The sequence below is a fragment of the Lynx canadensis genome, chromosome A1, assembly GCF_007474595.2.
Source record: "Lynx canadensis isolate LIC74 chromosome A1, mLynCan4.pri.v2, whole genome shotgun sequence".
Lineage (NCBI taxonomy): Eukaryota > Metazoa > Chordata > Mammalia > Carnivora > Felidae > Lynx > Lynx canadensis.
Genome location: NC_044303.2, coordinates 69,762,666 through 69,780,732, shown reverse-complemented (window position 1 = coordinate 69,780,732; position 18,067 = coordinate 69,762,666). Strand labels below are relative to the sequence as shown.

Genomic DNA, 18,067 nt, shown 5'->3' with positions numbered 1-18,067 from the left:
CAAACCATCAGATCATGACCTGAGCTGAAGTCAGAGGCTTAACTGATTAAGCCACCCAGGTGTCCCAATTACCCTTTTCTTTTAATCTCTGGATTCTCACCTTCTCCCCTCTCTGGCGACAGAGCCTTGCTCAGGGCATGGGGCTTTGATGCTGGTTGACCAGGGGCCACTTGTCAGTTCTGAGACTTGAGTTCTTTGAGCTTCAGTGTCTCCATCTTTATAAAGGGACCAGGAGAGGGGCACCTGGGTGGCTCAGTCAGTTAAACATCTGAGTCTCGGTTTCTGCTCAGGTCATGATCTCACGGTTCAGGAGTTCGGGCCCGCGTCGGGCTGCGCACTGACAATACGGAGCCTGCTTTGGATTCTCGGTCTCCCCCTCTCTCTGTTCCTCCCCTGCTCACAACCTCTTTCTCTCAAAAATAAATAAATAAACACTTAAAAAAAGGGACTAGGAGAGCACTGACCTCACAGAGCTGGTATGAAGACTGAGTTAATGTATGCAAAGTGCGTGGAACTCAGCAAGAGCTGTAAGCATTTGCTAACAACAGCAATAAATCCTGCTTCTCATCCAAGCTGTATTTAATTTAAAAGTTTATAGAAATACTTTTGATTCAAATCCCAAGACACTCAAGGACAAAGAGAGGAGGAAGTTTTTACTGTGCTTTAGCCCCACTGCAATCTCCTTCCTGTTCCTCTTCCATCCCATCCCCTGCTGGTTTCCTCCTCTTCCTCACTTGGCCCTCCTGGTCTGTTTACATCTCATCTTATCCTTGAGGTGTGCCCCAGCCCTCGAATGTTCCTAACACTAAACTGGCCCAGGTTGACTGTGAGGCCCTGATATGGTAATTCACCAGGCCTGGGTGAAGAGACAGTCAGGAGCAAAGCACTGTCACCTGCAGACGATGACTCTTGTCAAGTCGAAGTAGCATCGAAGTTTCTCTTACCTTTCAAACTGCACTTTCTTATGTCCTCCTTCTTTAACAAAGTCGAGAACCTGCTTCTGAGTCCGACCGCTAAAGGGAAGACAACGAGAGGGAAGGAAAGGAGACGGCAAGGGATTCTCATTCAAACACACAACACCCCGTCTCTACCTCCCCTCCTTCCACAACTGGGAGATAGGTGGGCCTTCTCAGCTAGCTGGGGATAAAAGCAGTTCTGGGAGGAACTTGTGTTTCTCTGAGAAAAATGTGTGTCCATTGCATTTCTTGGCATTTTCCTTATAAATAATTCTGTTTGATTACGAAGCCACCATCCTGAGCAAGAGTCTACATGCTTCGAGGACACGGCTAATTTTGTTCACTGTATATCCCCAGTGCTTAGAACCGGATTTGATACGCAGGAAACACTCAAATGTTTGTTGAAAGAGGGAGAAAGTGAAGCAGTGCTGGGCAAGTGCACACAACATTCCCGAAGGCTACACGAAATGTTAACAAGACACTTGCTTCTCCAGAGAAAGGGAATCCTCCTGAATTAGAGGGTCCTGTTTGGAGTTTACTGTGGCGGGGTGAAGGGCCTCTTGGCCAATGTTCGAGCAGAACATGACCTCCTGGTCATGCCAGGAGGCTGCTGGAATGACCGAGCAATCACCCCACCAGCCATAGCTCCCGGAGGCCAACTTTCCACTTAGCTCCCCACTGTACTGTGTAGCAGCAGCACCAGAGGGTAGGAGAAGGACGTCTCGGGACAAACGCTCACATGGCAGACACGAGAGGTGTGCTATGGAATCCTTACCTGAACCGGAATGATGAGCCTCGACTAAAGAGAACAGGCTTTGGCTTTGGTTTGGGCTCTTCAAAAAGTCTAAAAAAGGCATGATGTTCAACACAGATTTTCCAGAACGACTTGCAAAAATCCCGACTGGCCATTAGAAATTCCAAGGTATCCTGGTACGAGCTCTAAAAAGAGAAAATAACATTTTTTCCCCCTTGACCCACAGACATCAGGTTGAAACATGAGAAAAGGGCCAGAAAAGAAGTATGTCCAATAAAATTTCACTGGTGCATTTTATTATAGCACGACCACAAATTCACATAGTAAAATAGAGTTGTTCCGAATGACAAAATCTAGTCATCATTCAACCATTTTCCCCTCACAAAATTCCTTAGAGGAGCTAACAGAAAACAGGGGGTAATTCAGAGAACTCCTAACATTTCTTTTTTTTTTTTAATTTTTTAATGTTTTATTTATTTTTAAGACAGAGAAAGACAGAGCATGAGTGGGGATGGGGCAGAGAGAGAGGGAGACACAGAATCCGAAGCGGGCTCCAGGCTCTGAGCTGTCAGCACAGAGCCCAACGCAGGGCTCAACTCATGAACTGTGAGATCATGACCTAAGCCGAAGTCGGTCGCTCAACCGACTGAGCCACCCAGGGGCCCCTCCTAACATTTCTTGTGACAGAATTCACGAAAAAATTTTTTACGTGGCTTATATTTCCTCCTCCTCCTTCTTTTTTTTAGTTTATTTACTTTGAGAGAGATGGATAGTGAGCACAAGCTGGGAAGGGACAGAGAGAGAGAGAGAGAGAGAGAGAGAGAGAGAGAGAGAGAACACCCAAAGCACACTCCACACTGTCAGTGCAGAGCCCAATGTGGGGCTTCATCCCATGAACCATGAGATCATGACCTGAGCTGAAACCAAGAGTCGGGTATTCAACTGACTGAGCCACCCAGGCACCCCCATATTTCCTTCTTAAAAAAAATCCAACTACTGAAATTCCTGTTTTGCCTCCTTAAAATAACTGAAACACACTCTTCTGTTTTCTCCCTCATGGCTCATGCCGACTTTGCATACTGGTCTTAAGTCTCTTCTCTGTCAAGTAGCATATGGCTCAAACCTCCAGGGGACCCCAAAGGAAATGAACATTTTTTTTTTCTGGAACACAAAAGTATCACTCAAGGCTGAAAAAGTCATGTCCTTTGATTCTGGAAAGGGGAGAGTGTAATTTTGTATTCCCAGGCTGAATGCTCTCAATGTAAGTGGCCCTATTATATAAACAGGAATTACTACAGCCTTAACGGTTCCCAGAACTTCCAACTCTTTTGGGGGGAATCTCACAGTTCTGGGCAGACCCAACTTACAAACAAGCTGAGGCAATTCTGCATTTGCAAGTGGCCTTTTAAAACTCCAAAAGCATTTTCCCATAGAAAACAACTTATAATGGGCGGCTGCTTCCTAGGTCAGGCCATAAAAGCTCATTTAATCCATTCGGTAGCTGAACGGTAAGGTTAGACTGCCATTTATCATCTTTTTTTTTTTTTTCCACGGGAACAAAACTCTGCCAAGTTCTGGTTGGGGACACCAGGATGAATCAGCCATCTCCGCCATTGCCATTTCCCGCGGGGGGGGAAGGAGACGCTCCTTCTCTGATCCGGTCCTGGGGTGAGCGACATCCATAGGGGTTCTCCAGAAAATGGGTGGACCTGCTTAGCTTGCGAGAATGTGCTGTCAGAGGTCAGGGCACAAGAGTAGGGACGCGAGGGCTGGGGAGAGCTGGAGGCTTGTGCGGCCAGGGGTGCGCCCCGAATACTGCGGATGCTGAACGGGGTCTCGAGGGGATGGCCTGGAGGCTGGAGCCCAGCAAAGGCATGGGTTTGTCGGGAGGGGCTGAACATTCTCTACCCTCGCTGTGTCTACCCAGGTGACAGCACGGTGACTGAGCGTCTGGGCAGGACACTCGGTACAGGCCCTCAGACACCGGCCCGGCGTCATCCCGCCCCGCCCACTTACGTTTGCGTCTGGGCGGAGCTTGATGAGAAAGCGCTTCCTCTTGAAGCTCAGCTTGCGCACTTTCGCCCAGTTGAAGGCGTTGATCTTGGTGAAACCCTGCAAAGGAAGGGATCAGCCAGTGAGCCAGGAAACGCAGAAGAAGCAACATGGGAGGTGGTTTGCCTTGCATATAGGGACCTGCTTTTGACTGCTTGGGAAGAATGCCTTTTGCTAGAGAATTTGCTAGGATTTGCAGCTGTGGGTGATGCCTGTTCCTGGAACATTATCTTTCACTAATTATATGCTTTGGTATTCAAACTAAGGTTGCCTCCAGGGAGGGAAGCGGCTGGCCAAAGGCAGGATGCTAAGAAAGATAAATAACAATAAAAACCATGGCAACCACAACAATTAGTGACCATCACTTTCCAGTGCCAGGGGAAGGACTTTACAGACCTTATCTTACCAAACCTTATACAAAACCCAGTGAGATGGGTTTGTTATCTCTCTTTCACAGATGTGGAAACTGCTGCATGAATTTATTTTAATTTGTCCAAAATCACACAGCTCACATGGCAGAATGAGGTGCCCCACCATGTGCCTTCACCAGCAGCGACTGTTAATTTCCATAAAAGCAACACACCAGGCTGGTGGTCAATCCCCATGGTGCACACTGGTCTGGCTCCCAGCAGCACAAGCAGGATGGGGAAGGGAGTCCCGGCCTGTGGTTTGTCTTCTAGACCAGAGAACAGTCTCTGGGAAGGACTCACACATCCTCGTTCTGAAAGTCAGGTGTAATGGAACAGGGTGTTCCTGTGTCCCTGTTCCTGTGAGGAACAGGGTGATGGAGAAGTAAGGGGAAGCGACCAGACACCAGCTCCCATCTGTCCTGTCATCTCTGCCTAAATTAGAATTCCTCCAGAGCTGCTGAAACACCAGGACCATGTATTGAAATTGTTAAGAATGAAGCAATTAGGCACTGGTAAGATTAATTCCAAGATACGGCCTTGGTACACGATTAAATTACTGCGTAATTCTCAATATTTAGATTGTATCAAATATAATCAAAGCACGTTAATTCAATTGTGAGGCACTTCTTTTCCCCCCCTCTATGATTTTTAAAAATGCTTAAGGGTTCTGATTTCAAAATTTAACGGTAGGACTGAAAGCTTTACATTTGGCTTATTGTCATTTTGCTCATCAAGTACTCCTATGTTATTTTGGCATTTCAGAAATTGTTAAGAGCAATTGTTAAGATACCTCAAGTATCGTACACTGCTTTCAAACCTTCCCTTCTTACTCTCCCATATGAAACCCAACCTCGACTCCTCCTGGGACAGGATCCTATGATAATCAGTGTCCACCGTAAACATCTGATACAGGAGCAGAGAAGCACTGAGACCAATTTGGTAAAATACGAAGGGACAATATAACCAAAACCAAATATAAACCAAAATGTTTTAGATTGTGTACATATCTATGCCTTCAAAACTGGTGAAGATTACCCTACTTAAAGGCAGACACTTTCTCCATACCCCTATGAAACCAAAGCGTGGATTACTCTTGCTTTTGTTTAAAAGAAAAGCATTGAGGACACTTTTGGGGGTGATGAATATGTTCATTGTCTTGATTTCATTGATTGCTTCAGGATATACATATACAAGAACTAATGAAACTGTACACTTTAAATATGTGCATTTTACTCTATGTCAATAACACCTCAAAGAAGCTGTTAAGAAACAAAAAGAAGCACTGTCAGTAGAAGAATCTAACAGTGCAATCAAGAGAGCATACATTTCATGGGGAGCCTGGGTGGCTCAGTTGGTTAAGCGTTGGACTCTGGCTTAGGTCATGATCTCACGGTTCATGAGTTTGAGCCCCACGTCAGGCTCTGTGCTGACAGCCTGGAGCCTGCTTCGGATTTTGTGTCTCCAGCCCCTCTGCCCCTCCCCCACTCATGCATGTGAGCGTGCACTCTCTCACTCTCTCATAAACATTAAAAAAATATTTTAGGGGCGCCTGGGTGGCTCAGTCGGTTGAGCATCCGACTTCAGCTCAGGTCACGATCTCGCGGTCCGTGAGTTTGAGCCCCGCGTCAGGCTCTGGGCTGATGGCTCAGAGCCTGGAGCCTGCTTCCGATTCTGTGGCTCCCTCTCTCTCTGCCCCTTCCCCGTTCATGCTCTGTCTCTCTCTGTCTCAAAAATAAATAAATGTTAAAAAAAAATTAAAAAAAAATATTTTAAAACTTTTAAAAAAGACAGTACACATTTCAGAGTACAGAAAATTATGTCCTTAAGTAAAACACAGGTACGAATTCAAGTGCAGTGTTTTACTACAAAGTTACTATACTACGTGGCTTTGTAGAAATTTATAAAACTGCTGTATCTTTAAAAGTACACATTACCCTTTTCAAGTATGTATATCTGAAGTCACAAATAAGCTGACGTAGGTAAAACCTAAATTAGGTTTAAGAATCCCAAAATTTGGTTAAAAAAAAAAAACTCAACAGGTTAAAAAAGAGAGGGGGGAACCACATGACTAGCATGTGCCAGTGTGAAGAAAGTGTTTATTTTGGGGGGTCTGAAATCCTGATTCTATTATACTGTGTTTTAAGCACAGGTCCACTGACAGAGATTACCAAGTCAATAAACACAAGCAAATCTTTGTACATTTCCCAACCAGAGCAAGGGCAAATGAAGTAGAATCTGGAAGTGGAGGGCCTAGAAAGAAATAGAAACCCTAAGGTGAGGTTAGTTTCTCCCTGTTCACCTAAAATTAACCATCAGAGGTCTTAACTTGGCCCACCCAACTCGCAATCAGAGTTGAAGGGCCAACTCTTATCTTTCCATCACCAGGGGAACTGAGCTGTGTTCTAAGTGCTCTTACCTGAAACACTAGAATTCCCGTGTTGGCAACAGCCAGGTTGATCTTCGTACCTTCCCTGTCCTTAGCCGGGTGCAACCGGACCCCATACATCTCCAGCCTACGGGCAATCTCCAAAAGTTGGAAATCTGATTCTGCTGGTGTTTGTCCGCTGACAAAACAAAAATTAAAGAGAAAGTCCAGGTGATTTGAATTGCCTGTGTCTATTAATTTGAGATTAGGCAACTCCTCTTGGGAAATAAAAAGGCATTTCATCACAAACAATGGAGCTACCTGATCAGATGACACCCAGCCTCCCATTCATTGCAACCCAAAGTCGAGCAGCTAGGACAAAAGCCCTATTGCCTGTGTAACACAACACCCCAAAAGTCTGTCTCACATTTGCCCAGTTTTTTTTTTTTTTTTTGAATCTCAAAGAGTTTCCTTTAAGGTCATATAAAAGCAAAACGCCATTGTGTTCAAACACGTTTTTAGTCGCTGACAATGGGCCTAAACTTGTAAGGGAAGTTCAAGGCAACACTCTGGCATACTATCACCAGGGCTCAAGTGCCCTCCTTGAAAACAGCAACAAAATCAATAGGCACGGAGCATCTTTTGAAAATATTTTACTGATCAAAACAAAAAAATGGAGAGGATACAAAGGTGCTAGATTTTCATGACATTCCTACTTTGCCCCTAGTTTACCGTGTCCCTTTTCTGATTTCCTATTAACTGGTCTTACACTCTCCCTTTAATTCCACAGCATGGGTATCCTCAATTCCAGACATACCCCAGTATCACAGGAAATCAAGCAAGGATCCTAGAACTTTGGTCTTGAGCAGGGAACCTGCATTGAGAGTCCTAGGTGAGGAATAATGGCCCCCATGAACCTCTGTGCTCTTCTCCCTCACACCTTGCGTCTTTCTTCCCAACAGTTACCGTGTGTGTGTGTGTGTGTGTGTGTGTGTGTGTGTGTGTGTGTGTGTGTGTGTCTACACCCACCTATGCTGGAAGGACAGAGAGAAGCTCAAGGGAAACATGAAGGGAGCAGTGGGACTTACATGTGGTTATGGTGATACTCCACGATTTTGTCTTCTAGCGCATCTTGCTGAGGTATGTACTTGTTTTTTGCTAAATGCTCTCTGTCTGATGCTTCATCGAAATCCCCAATCTCGGCTACCAGGAAACAGAGAAAGAAAACCCAGCCACATACAATTAATACTTCACAGTCTGTTACATTCCTCGGGCAACATTCTCTGGCCAGCAAACCAGAAGGCAGAGGACAAGGCGATCCCAGCCTGTGGGTATCACAAGGGCTGGATGTCAGAAGGTACCCTGTGAGGACGGATTTAACAATCGTGCCAACGTAACAGGATGGTCTCCACTCTCGTCTCTACCAGTTGCAAAGAAAACTTTGGCATCAACCAATTTCATCCATCCATGTTCCTGATTTGTTTCTTCCTCCCCACCCCACTGGGACCACTTCTGTTCTAGGCAGTCAATTCTAGACATGTGGACCATGACATTATGACTTCTAAATAAGCACAGCATTTTTCGACTTTAAAAAATCAACTTCGAAACTCTTGTAGATAATAATTATTACTGCAAACCCCAAATGCTTTACCATGTAGAGAAAAGCCAATGGTAAATAGGTATAAACATACATAATATAATTTGGTAAAATAAAATAATTAAGTTTATGAAGTATCTTGCAGTCCTAGTGCCAGAAATGGCTGGTCAGATGGCAGCCTCTTACAAATTTCTCACCTACAAGGACCAGGAGGCCCATTTTTCTCATGTAACCTCTGCATAGTCCCTAAATTGCTATGATCTGGAAATCTAAAGAAAAGACCTTTAAAGTAATAATTATACCTTAACAACACTAGCTCCAGCTCCGTTTATATCAATTTAATACCTCTGGGACAGCATGTCATTTTCTTTGAATCCTATGGTCTGTGTAACAACCAGAGAGCCCAGCTGTTTTGAGTAAAAGCGAGTGAATGGTTGCTATGACATCTCCCCTTCGTTTTGTCATGTGAAGCAGCCTGTCACACTTTGGGCAATACACCTCCACTCATCATGCAGGATATGGCCTACATGTTGCTATAAATCGCAAGCACCGAGAATATTTGCTCTGCACTGAAGAGTGCCAACTCATCTGGTTCCAGCTGGGCCAGTGGAAGAATCGATGGCTCTAGCTTCTTGCTGCCGTGGCGAATCAATAACATTACTTCCTAAGTCCGGTAGATCTTCAGTAAGACCCATATACAAAAAATAAGAAGATAAGCATGGTCTCTAGAAACACCTAATGCTATTAGGCTAAGTAATTTATTGACCACTAGGAGTGACACTTCCTACGAATCTTTGGAAATCATGTTAACTGGACGGTTATCCAAATGGGCTGATTATATGGGACTGCTTTGGATACAACGGAAATTGTAAAATGATACGACAGCACAATTTTTTTATACTAGTGCTAATACGTGTGACATAATAATCATCTTCTTGAAACATAATGTGCATATTCGATTTCAATAACTTCAACAAGTTACTTCTGCCTTGGCCAAGAAGAAAAAAAAATGCCCAGCTGGGTTGTCAATATGCCTTAGAATGAGTACAATCTAATTTATCCTTTGCCTAGATTAAGGAAGCAAAATATCTAGTTTCAAGCATCACTAGGATTCAGTCCAGCTTCCTGTGTCTTGGGGTTTACTAAACTTGGGACAGCAGAATACAAGAAGTGTCATCTTTGACAGGTTTATGTCTTAAGGCTAATGTACCATATTCAATCATGAATATTAAATCCAAGAACAGGACTGAACAAGTTTAGTTTACTTGACCACCATCTGTCCAAGCTTCTTCTCTGCATCAACGGAGATATCAACAAGAGCACACTAGTCCTTGAAAAGGACACAGAATTCACAGGCCAGTGTTTGGGGGGGCTACACCTGTTAAATGATGCTTTAGGGCTATTGTTTTCAATCCATGGGCACTCATATAACAAAATAACAAAAAGACATAATTATTGTTTTTCGTGGATGTGATTATTTTCCCCCATTGACCGGATCACCGTTACTGCCAACGCGACTTCATCGAGAAACCAACAGGACTTACATTGTACAATGTGTGAGATCAAGAGAGCCGCGCTGGTATCATTGCACGTCAGCCTGCCTTGAGCCAGATCCTGCTTCACCTGCAGAGCAAACAGGTACCTGCGGACGCAAATAAAAATGATGCGTCACACACCTAGAGGCTGGCGCCATGCAAAGACAGTGGGAGGTTTGGTGTCAAAGTCAGGCTCACTTCTGACAGCTCGTCCACACTGTGAGGGACTAGAGAAAGGTATACAAACCAAGGAAAAGAAAGTCTGTGCCGGCTGGAATGAGTTCCCAGTACCACTGACTGCGGTGTAAATAGTCATACCTCATTCAAAGGACCAGGAAACACGCGGTAATCTTTTCACATGATGAGTAACACATTTTGTTCTATGGCTGTACCTCTCCATACAAAGACCTAAGACGGAGCACCTGAATGGCTCAGTCAGTTAAGCTTCCACTTCTTAGTTTTGGCTCAGGTCATGATCTCATAGTTTGCAAGTTTGAGCCTTGAGTCCGGCTCTGCACTGATAGCGTGGAGCCTGCTTGGGATTCTCTCTTTCCCTCGCTCACTGCCCCTCCCCCACTCACTCCTTTTCTCTCTCCAAATAAACTTAAAACAAAAACAAAAACAAAAACCCAAGGTTGTATCTTACCACTCTATAATTTTTTCAGGGTATAATTTTTTTTCCACAGATCAAATATACTAAAACATAAGGCTCAGATAATTAACAATAGCTTATTATGGTTAGGAACAGCTTTTTTTGCCAATGGAATTGGAAAGACAAGAGTGTGTTTTTTTGTGTGGTGTAATATTCACTTAGGTTCTTCCAAAAGCCTCAGTTACCAGATCTGTAAAACTGAATTTAGTTTAAAGTTATATTTTCTTTATATTGCGGAATAAAGCAAGTAAACATTTTTTGGTGGAAGAGAAGAGGTACTTACTTATTTTGAGAGAGAGAAAAAGAGAGAGAGAGCATGCACAAGCAGGGAAGGAGGAGGAGAGAGAGAGAGAGAGAGAGAGAGAGAGAGAGGAGAGTGAGAGAGTCCCAAGTAGGCTCCCGGCTCAGCACAGAACCCTGTGCAAGGCTCATTCCCACAACCCTGGGATCATGACCTGAGCCGAAATTAAGAGTCGGACACACACACCAACTGAGCCCAGGTGTGGCAAGAGATAAGGTATTTATAAATAAGAGAAATTAAATAAAAAATAGTGCAATGTAAAAACTGATTTGAAAAAAATCAATATGAACTCCTAAATTTTCTCCATAGAGAAATGGTGGATTTCAGGTATCTGGCAAGGAGAGGTACAAAGTGGGCCTGAAATATCGAGTGATGGCAGAAAGCAAGGCAGCTTTGAAATATACATGGGCTGTATTAAAAAAGCAAAAGAAACATCTTGAAGGGATGTCCACTCGCCAATGCTGTGGCAACGTGAGTAGCAACAAGAATAATTAAAGTGACTCAAAACACATGGAATTGATGAAAATTCTTGAGTTCATTTCAGTATTCAATGAGAAAGCCAGAAAATGTATCACCATTGGAGACTACTGAAGCAATTCTTTATTCAAAACTTGGTAACCTAACCAAAAACTTGAGTCTGGAATCTGCCTCTCTCAATAGAAGGGGTATTTCAGGATATACAGGAAAATGAGGCAAAGTTCTTTACAGAAGTATGCCAACTCATAATAACAGCAAGAATCCTCATTCCACAATATCTAAAGAAATTATGGACTCTGGCAAGCACTGTGAATCGCTGTAAAAACCATTCAGGAGATTGGACATTTGCATAATGACAAAGTAACATGACTTTGCCTCACAATGCCAAGATCAGACCATCACCACCCTAATTCTATGATGAATCTTAGCACCATTCATGAAATAGGAAGTTCACATCACTTCTGGTAGATTCTGGCCAAAAATATTCAACTTGATCCATCAGGCCTATAGAACTAACTTCCAGTTTTCTGGAAATGCAGAGGATAGAGGAAGAAACTAAGTGGCACCACAAGGAAGAAGTCTGACAAATTTGGAAGGTAGGATATTTTAGAGTATAACTGGTCCTGTTTCTTCAACAAGAGGGTATCATGAAGAAAAAATAGGGAGGGACTCTGCTAGATTAAATGAGGTCCAAAGGACATAACCAAGTGTGACTATGGCCTACAGTGAATCTCATTTTATCTTTTAATGTTTATTTTTATTTTTGGGAGAGGGAGGGAGGGAGGCGGGGGGGGGGAGAGAGAGAGAGAGAGAGAGAGAGAGAGAGAGAGAGAGAGATTGAGCACGAGCAGGGGAGGGGAAGAGAGAGAAAGAGACACAGAATCTGAAGCAGGCTCCAGGCTCCAAGCTGTCAGAATGGAGCCTGATGCGGTACTTGAACCCATGAACAGTGAGATCATGACCTGAGCCTTAGTCAGACGCTTAACCGACTGAGCCACCCAGGTGCCCCATGAGTCTCATTTTAGATGAGTACATACAAATGACATTTATGGGACAAATTTGAGTATGGCCAAGATATTAGATGAAAAGTACATATATATGTGTAGAAAAAATCAGAAAGGATATCACACTAATGTATTAACAATGATCACCTCTGGGGAACAGGAATACAGTATTTTATCTTCTTATACTTGTTTATCTGTATGTTCTAACTTTCTATACTGTACATTTGCTATTTTTGTAATAATGAAAGGTTATTTGTAATTTTAAAAAGGGAGGGCTTTTTTAATTAGACCAACCACAGAGGGTTCTATAACAATTAAATAAAGCAATACATGGAAAGCACAGTGACTAGAATAAAAACATTCAATAAATGTTAGCAAATTTTCTCTTATAAAAGAAAAACTAGGGGCACCTGGCTGGATCAGCTGGACTTTTGATTTTAGGGTAGTGAGTTCAAGCCCCATGTTGGGTATAGAGCTTACTTAATTAAAAAAATAAATAAATAAAATAAAAAGAAAAAGGGGTCCCTGGATGGCTCAGTCCGTAAAGCATCTGACTTCAGCTTAGGTCATGATCTGGCGGTCCGTGAGTTTGAGCTCCTCATCAGGCTCTGTGCTGACAGCTCAGAGCCTGGAGCCTGCTTCGGATTCTGTGTCTCCTTCTCTCTCTGCACCTCCCCCACTTGTGCTCTGTCTCGGTCTCTCTCTCAAAAATAAACATTAAAAAAAAATAAAGAAGAAAAAGAAAAATGAATTCTCTTTAAGTTATTTAAGAAATTCCATTGTTAACTAAAAAACTAAAACAAAACAAAACAACCTCAAGAACAAACAAACAAAAAAACCTACGAAAGCTACAAAGGCAATTCTGTAGCCAGACCCACAAAAAACCCAAAACAAAAAAACCCCACAGATCCACTCGTCGATAACCGTTGGCCTTTACCCAGCCCCTTATATTTATTCTTGCTCTCACGTTCTCGGTCTCTGGAAAGTCAAAGGGAAGAAAGGCAGAGAATATAAAAGAACCAAAACATCAACATATTGGTTTACAAGGCAAGAGGCAGTATAAGCCATCTTTCTGGATTAGGCAAGGAGTACTATTTTTTGAGCTGAACACTTCTTACAGCTACAGGCTTTAATCTTCTATCTGGTTAATTTTTAAGTAGGCGGCATAAAAGCATCACACTGTGAATATTTTACCATCCACCAGTTCAAACACAGGGTCTTGTGTTTGCAGAGAAGCGTTCAGGGACGGATCAATGGTCAGAGTCTGACAGGCTCTGGGGACTTTGGCTGATGGGCTCATGTAGACTCTCAGTCAGCAGCGTTTCTGAAAGCCCACACATTTAGGCACAGGGGAAGTGGCATTTTGAAGACTGCAGTGAGCCTGCAGTCCCGAATCACGCGGAGTCTCCCTGTTCAGAGGCCCCTGTAATACAAGGAAGACCTTCCTGGGTACTGACTGTTGACTTCCTAATGACAGCTATAAATCTTGAGCAAGCTGGCTTCGATGCTAACTTTAGAGATTCAGCAACACCTTTCGTATTATAAACAGAAACAATCCCCATCAAACACACAGGAGCTAAAGGCTAGGTTGAACTCAGCAGGCACTAAATACAATTAACTGAGTGAATGCTGAAAATGCAAAGTGCTCAAAGCAGAGTCAGTCCCCGGCATAAGGGTGGGTGTCAGGAGAAGGGGATGATGGTGCCAGGGCTAACAAAGAGGGCTTTTGGTTTCCAGGGATCGTCAGAGTTACAAATCACACCAATCTGATGCCTTGCTTTAAATGGGTCTATTTTAATTTGTTTTGTCTTAGCCTGGGAGGTCTTAGCCTTTCTTTTCGTATTCAATGGAAAGTAACTTACAATTTCTCTGCCAGCCTGAGGAACCACCTCAGGCCTTGCAAACACTGCAAGTTCTCAGAGGTCTCTCTCCACCCCTAGAAAGGGCAGAGCCAAGGAGAAATGGGATCCTACTGAAGATCACATGCCCAGAGCAAAGTGTACCAAAGCCCTATAGCCCAACAAGAGTGACTCGGAACTCTGCGATGAGAAAATGTGGCGAGTTCTTTTCCGAAGACCCCTCCCTAGCTGTTTAAAACCTGCACCCACCACTCACTACTTTTCTCTCCCTCTAGAGGCCCGGGCCCTAGCAGCAATAGGACACAACAGCCGCTGAAAGTGCAGTTCAATAAATAGAAAGGAATTCAGCTTCTTGGTTAAGAGCAAAGTGCAATTCAATCTGCTTTTTGTACAAGCGGGAAGCTGAAAGCTATTCCTGAGGCCCCAAGAATTAACCAGAGAGCTAGAGTCCCTTTTAGTCGGCTGAACTGTAGGTCTGCCTCTGTCCCCACATCCCTCGCCTGAACTGCTGTCCACACAGAGCTTCTCCCAAGCCCTCCTGCACTCCCCATCTGCTACAGGAAAGTGCCTGGACCTCAAAGGTCACATCATTCAATTTCTGCTTACATGGGAATTTGAGAATGAGGGAGGCAACACATCGGATCTGGAAGGTCCCCAATCCCACCACACCTCGTGACAAAGTCAAAAGCGATGGGGAGCTTCTAAGTTTCATATCAATTTCATTCGCCCTTGCACCAAAAGGATTCTCTCCTTGGAAAAGATTTTTAAAATGTCAGTTAACACCGGGAGCCAGAAAACAAAGACAGCAACACAACCCTAAACAATCCATCCGTTGAGCCCGGGTTCCCTGAGGAATTGACAGATTCCACCGAGCAGCCGGCAATATCCCGGGCACACTTGGCTCAATGGCCACAAGCAGTATGGAATTTTAGAAGAAAAACCCGAATAGTAGAAAACTACGGGGCGCCTGGGTGGCTCAGTCCGTTAAGCGTCCGTCTTTGGTTCAGGTCACGATCTCGCGGTTCGTGAGTTCCAGCTCTGTGTCAGGCTGTGTGCTGACAGCTCAGAGTCTGGAGTCTGCTTCACATTCTGTGTCTGTCTCCCTCTCTCTCCGCCCCTCCCCTGCTCGTGCTGTCTCTCTCTCAAAAATAAACGAACACATACACACATAAAAAAGAAAACTACAAGCCTCTGCAGACAATGATTCACAAGAATTGAAAAGGTGCAAAACTCAAAGCAAAGTGGAATGGAGACGGGGAGAAAAGGATTTATGCCAACTTCATAAGCAGGACAGAGGCCCAGTGACACGCAGGATGCAAAGGCAGGCTGTTGACGAACAGCTGGACTTGCCTTCAGATTTATGTCAATAGTCTGAGCTTCAAGCAATGCACGTTACAATAAGAAACCCAGCCCAGAAACAGAGACACAATAGCCCCAGCAGTGACACCACAGAAGACTCTGTTGTCACTGGCCTGTCTTATGCATCCTGGTGTAGCAGCCCAGCTGTGCCTCCTCTACGTGAACCGTTCTAGTCAACTGTGCATGCTTCCCAAAAGACTGCTGGCTCCTGCAATCCCGGGCTACATAACGGCTTCATCGATTTGAGGATTATAAGTAGAGGGAAACAATTAGCAGCAAATCATTCAGAAAACTGAAGGCCACGGGAAGTCGTGGCCTTCACTTCTTCCTGGAACTCCACATTCGTGTCCCCAGTGCCCTTCCGGACACCGCCACGCGATGTCTAGTTGGCATCTCAGACATAAGCCGGCAGAACCAACCTCCCGACTCTCCACCCCTCAGTCATCACCTACTTCCCTCCACCCTTTCCCATTTTAGTTGCCACCAAAATGGCCAGCCAGCTGCTTAAATCAAAATCTAAGCATCCCTCTCTCTCCTCGGCCTCCACTGCCAGCCCGTCACCACGACAGATGGACCCCGTCCCCAGCACGTAGTCCAGCATTTGCAGCCACCCTTCTCTGCTTCCACGCCTGCCACCTCCTTTGCTGCCACCACTGTGGCGTGGACAACAGCAATGGCTACCTCACTGGATTCCCAGCTGTCACTGTCCCCCAGCACCCACATGGCAGTGAGACTTTCAACCCCATGAAATATTTGGCCTCTGTCCCACCTCACTGCACTTCACCCTCTCCATTCCTGCCATGCCAGCCTTCTCTTAGGTACAGTTTGAGCCTTGAACAACACAGAGATTAGGGCTCCAGCCCCCTGCACAGTCAGAAATCTGCATATAACTGTTTACTTCCCCAAAACGTAACTACTGTTGACTAGAAGGCTTGCCAATAACAAACACGATTAACATGTATTTTGTAAGTTCTATGTATTGTACACTGTATTCTTACGATAAAGTAGGCCAAAGAAACATGATGAAGAAAACCCTAAGGAAGACAAAATACATTCACAGTCCTTGTGTTGTATCTACATAAAAAAAATCTGCACGTAAGTGGATGTGTGCAGTTCAAAGCTATGTCGTTCAAGGGTCAACTGTATTTGAACATCTGAAACTTGTTCCTGCCTCGGTCACTGCCCAGCTGTTCCTTCTACCTGGAAAGCTCTTCCTCCAAAAAGGAGGGACAGATTCTCATCCCTTCCTCAGAGAGGCACTGCAGACTGAGCCATCACAAGCGGTGCCCTGGTCACCTATCACATCCTTCTCCTTCAGTTACCCATAGAGCCCTTACTGTTATCTGATAGTTTTTGCTTCATCAGTCATCTTGTCTGCTCCCCTGAGGGTCAGGCTTGTCTTTTCACCACTACGTTCCCGGTGCCTGGAACCGTGCTTTGCACACAGTGTCCACTTTGTAAGTACTGCTGACTGAATGGCTTCACCCCTTTGCTAAATGATGGTCAACCACCTACAGTATCCAAGATCCTGTGCTCTGTACCAAGAGTGCGGAGAAGGATGTGACAGGCTTGGCCTAATCAGCTACGAGACTGAAAGCCACGGGGTGCCTGTGTGGCTCAGTCGGTTGAGTGTCTGACTTAGGCTCGGGTCATGAGCTCACGGTCTTTGAGTTCGAGCCCCACGTCGGGCTCTGTGCTGACAGCTCAGAGCCTGGAGCCTGCTTCAGATTCTGTGCCTTCCTCTCTCTCTGCCTCTCCCTTGCTTGTGCTCTCTCTCTCTCTCAAAAATAATAAACAAACATTAAAAAAAAAAAAGCCACGGGTGGCAGGGCTGTGGCTGGTCAGACTAATGTACCACTTGTAAGAGCACTCTTGAAAGGGAGGCATTGCGTGTTCACACATTCCCACCAGACTCTGTTCTCCTTTAGCATATGTGCGTCTTGTGCAAATTATAAAATTGGTAATAATAAGGATGATGATGGTTATCGTTCAGAGCATCCCTACTGGTTCTGGCCACTTTATGTATACGACTGCTTATCCTCAAAACAACCGTGGCCAAGCAACCAGCGTGGTCGCGCGGACACAGGGGAATTAGCAGAAGCGCAGAGGGAACAAGTAAATTGGCCAGTCACACAGGGACAAGGGCAGGCCTGACTCCGTGCTCACGCTTCTCCCACTTAGGCCAACTTTCAAAGAAATCGATCTTCAGCTCACGTCCAGTCACCCATGGCAGCAACAGAGAGAAACGGAGTTAACATCTTGGTCTCACAGGGTCTGACTTCCCCAAACTGTCTCGTGATGTGACAGACAGAAGAAGGGAAATATGACAGCAATAGGTTATAAGACCAGTTCACAGCACAGCTTTGCAGAAACCCAGGAGTCAAGGAAAATGTGGTACATTCTTTCTCCCCATGTTGGTCAGCACCATCGGGAGCACGGAGCAGATGCGGGTCAGGTAAACGCTGTGAAAATGCTGAATCAGTGGACGGAGAACATTAACTTTCCCTTCTCCTCGGCACCCCGTGGCAATAAAGAGCAAGTTTCTACACCACTAACCTTGTGAGTTCTTCCTGGAGTTGTGTGTGGTCAGGTGGAAAGAATTTCACCACAAACTTCACAACAACATGCTTTGGCCCTAAAAGGGGGCAAAAAACAGTAGAGCATTTTTGATTTGTTCCAAATGCAATTAAAGAAAAAGACTTCGGAAGGTATATTATACAGCAAATAATGGATCTCATTCCAAGCC

At 44.7% G+C, this 18,067-nt stretch overlaps 1 protein-coding gene across 1 annotated transcript in view; it reads right to left on the bottom strand.

Moving 5' to 3' along the window:
• Positions 1–18,067, bottom strand: part of FARP1 (FERM, ARH/RhoGEF and pleckstrin domain protein 1) — a 295,681-nt gene that overhangs the window by 61,620 nt on the left and 215,994 nt on the right. Inside the window, 7 exon segments of the mRNA XM_030313031.1 lie at positions 945–1,013; positions 1,732–1,895; positions 3,727–3,822; positions 6,589–6,736; positions 7,626–7,740; positions 9,679–9,776; positions 17,878–17,956. Coding sequence (XP_030168891.1) covers positions 945–1,013; positions 1,732–1,895; positions 3,727–3,822; positions 6,589–6,736; positions 7,626–7,740; positions 9,679–9,776; positions 17,878–17,956 — 769 coding nt within the window.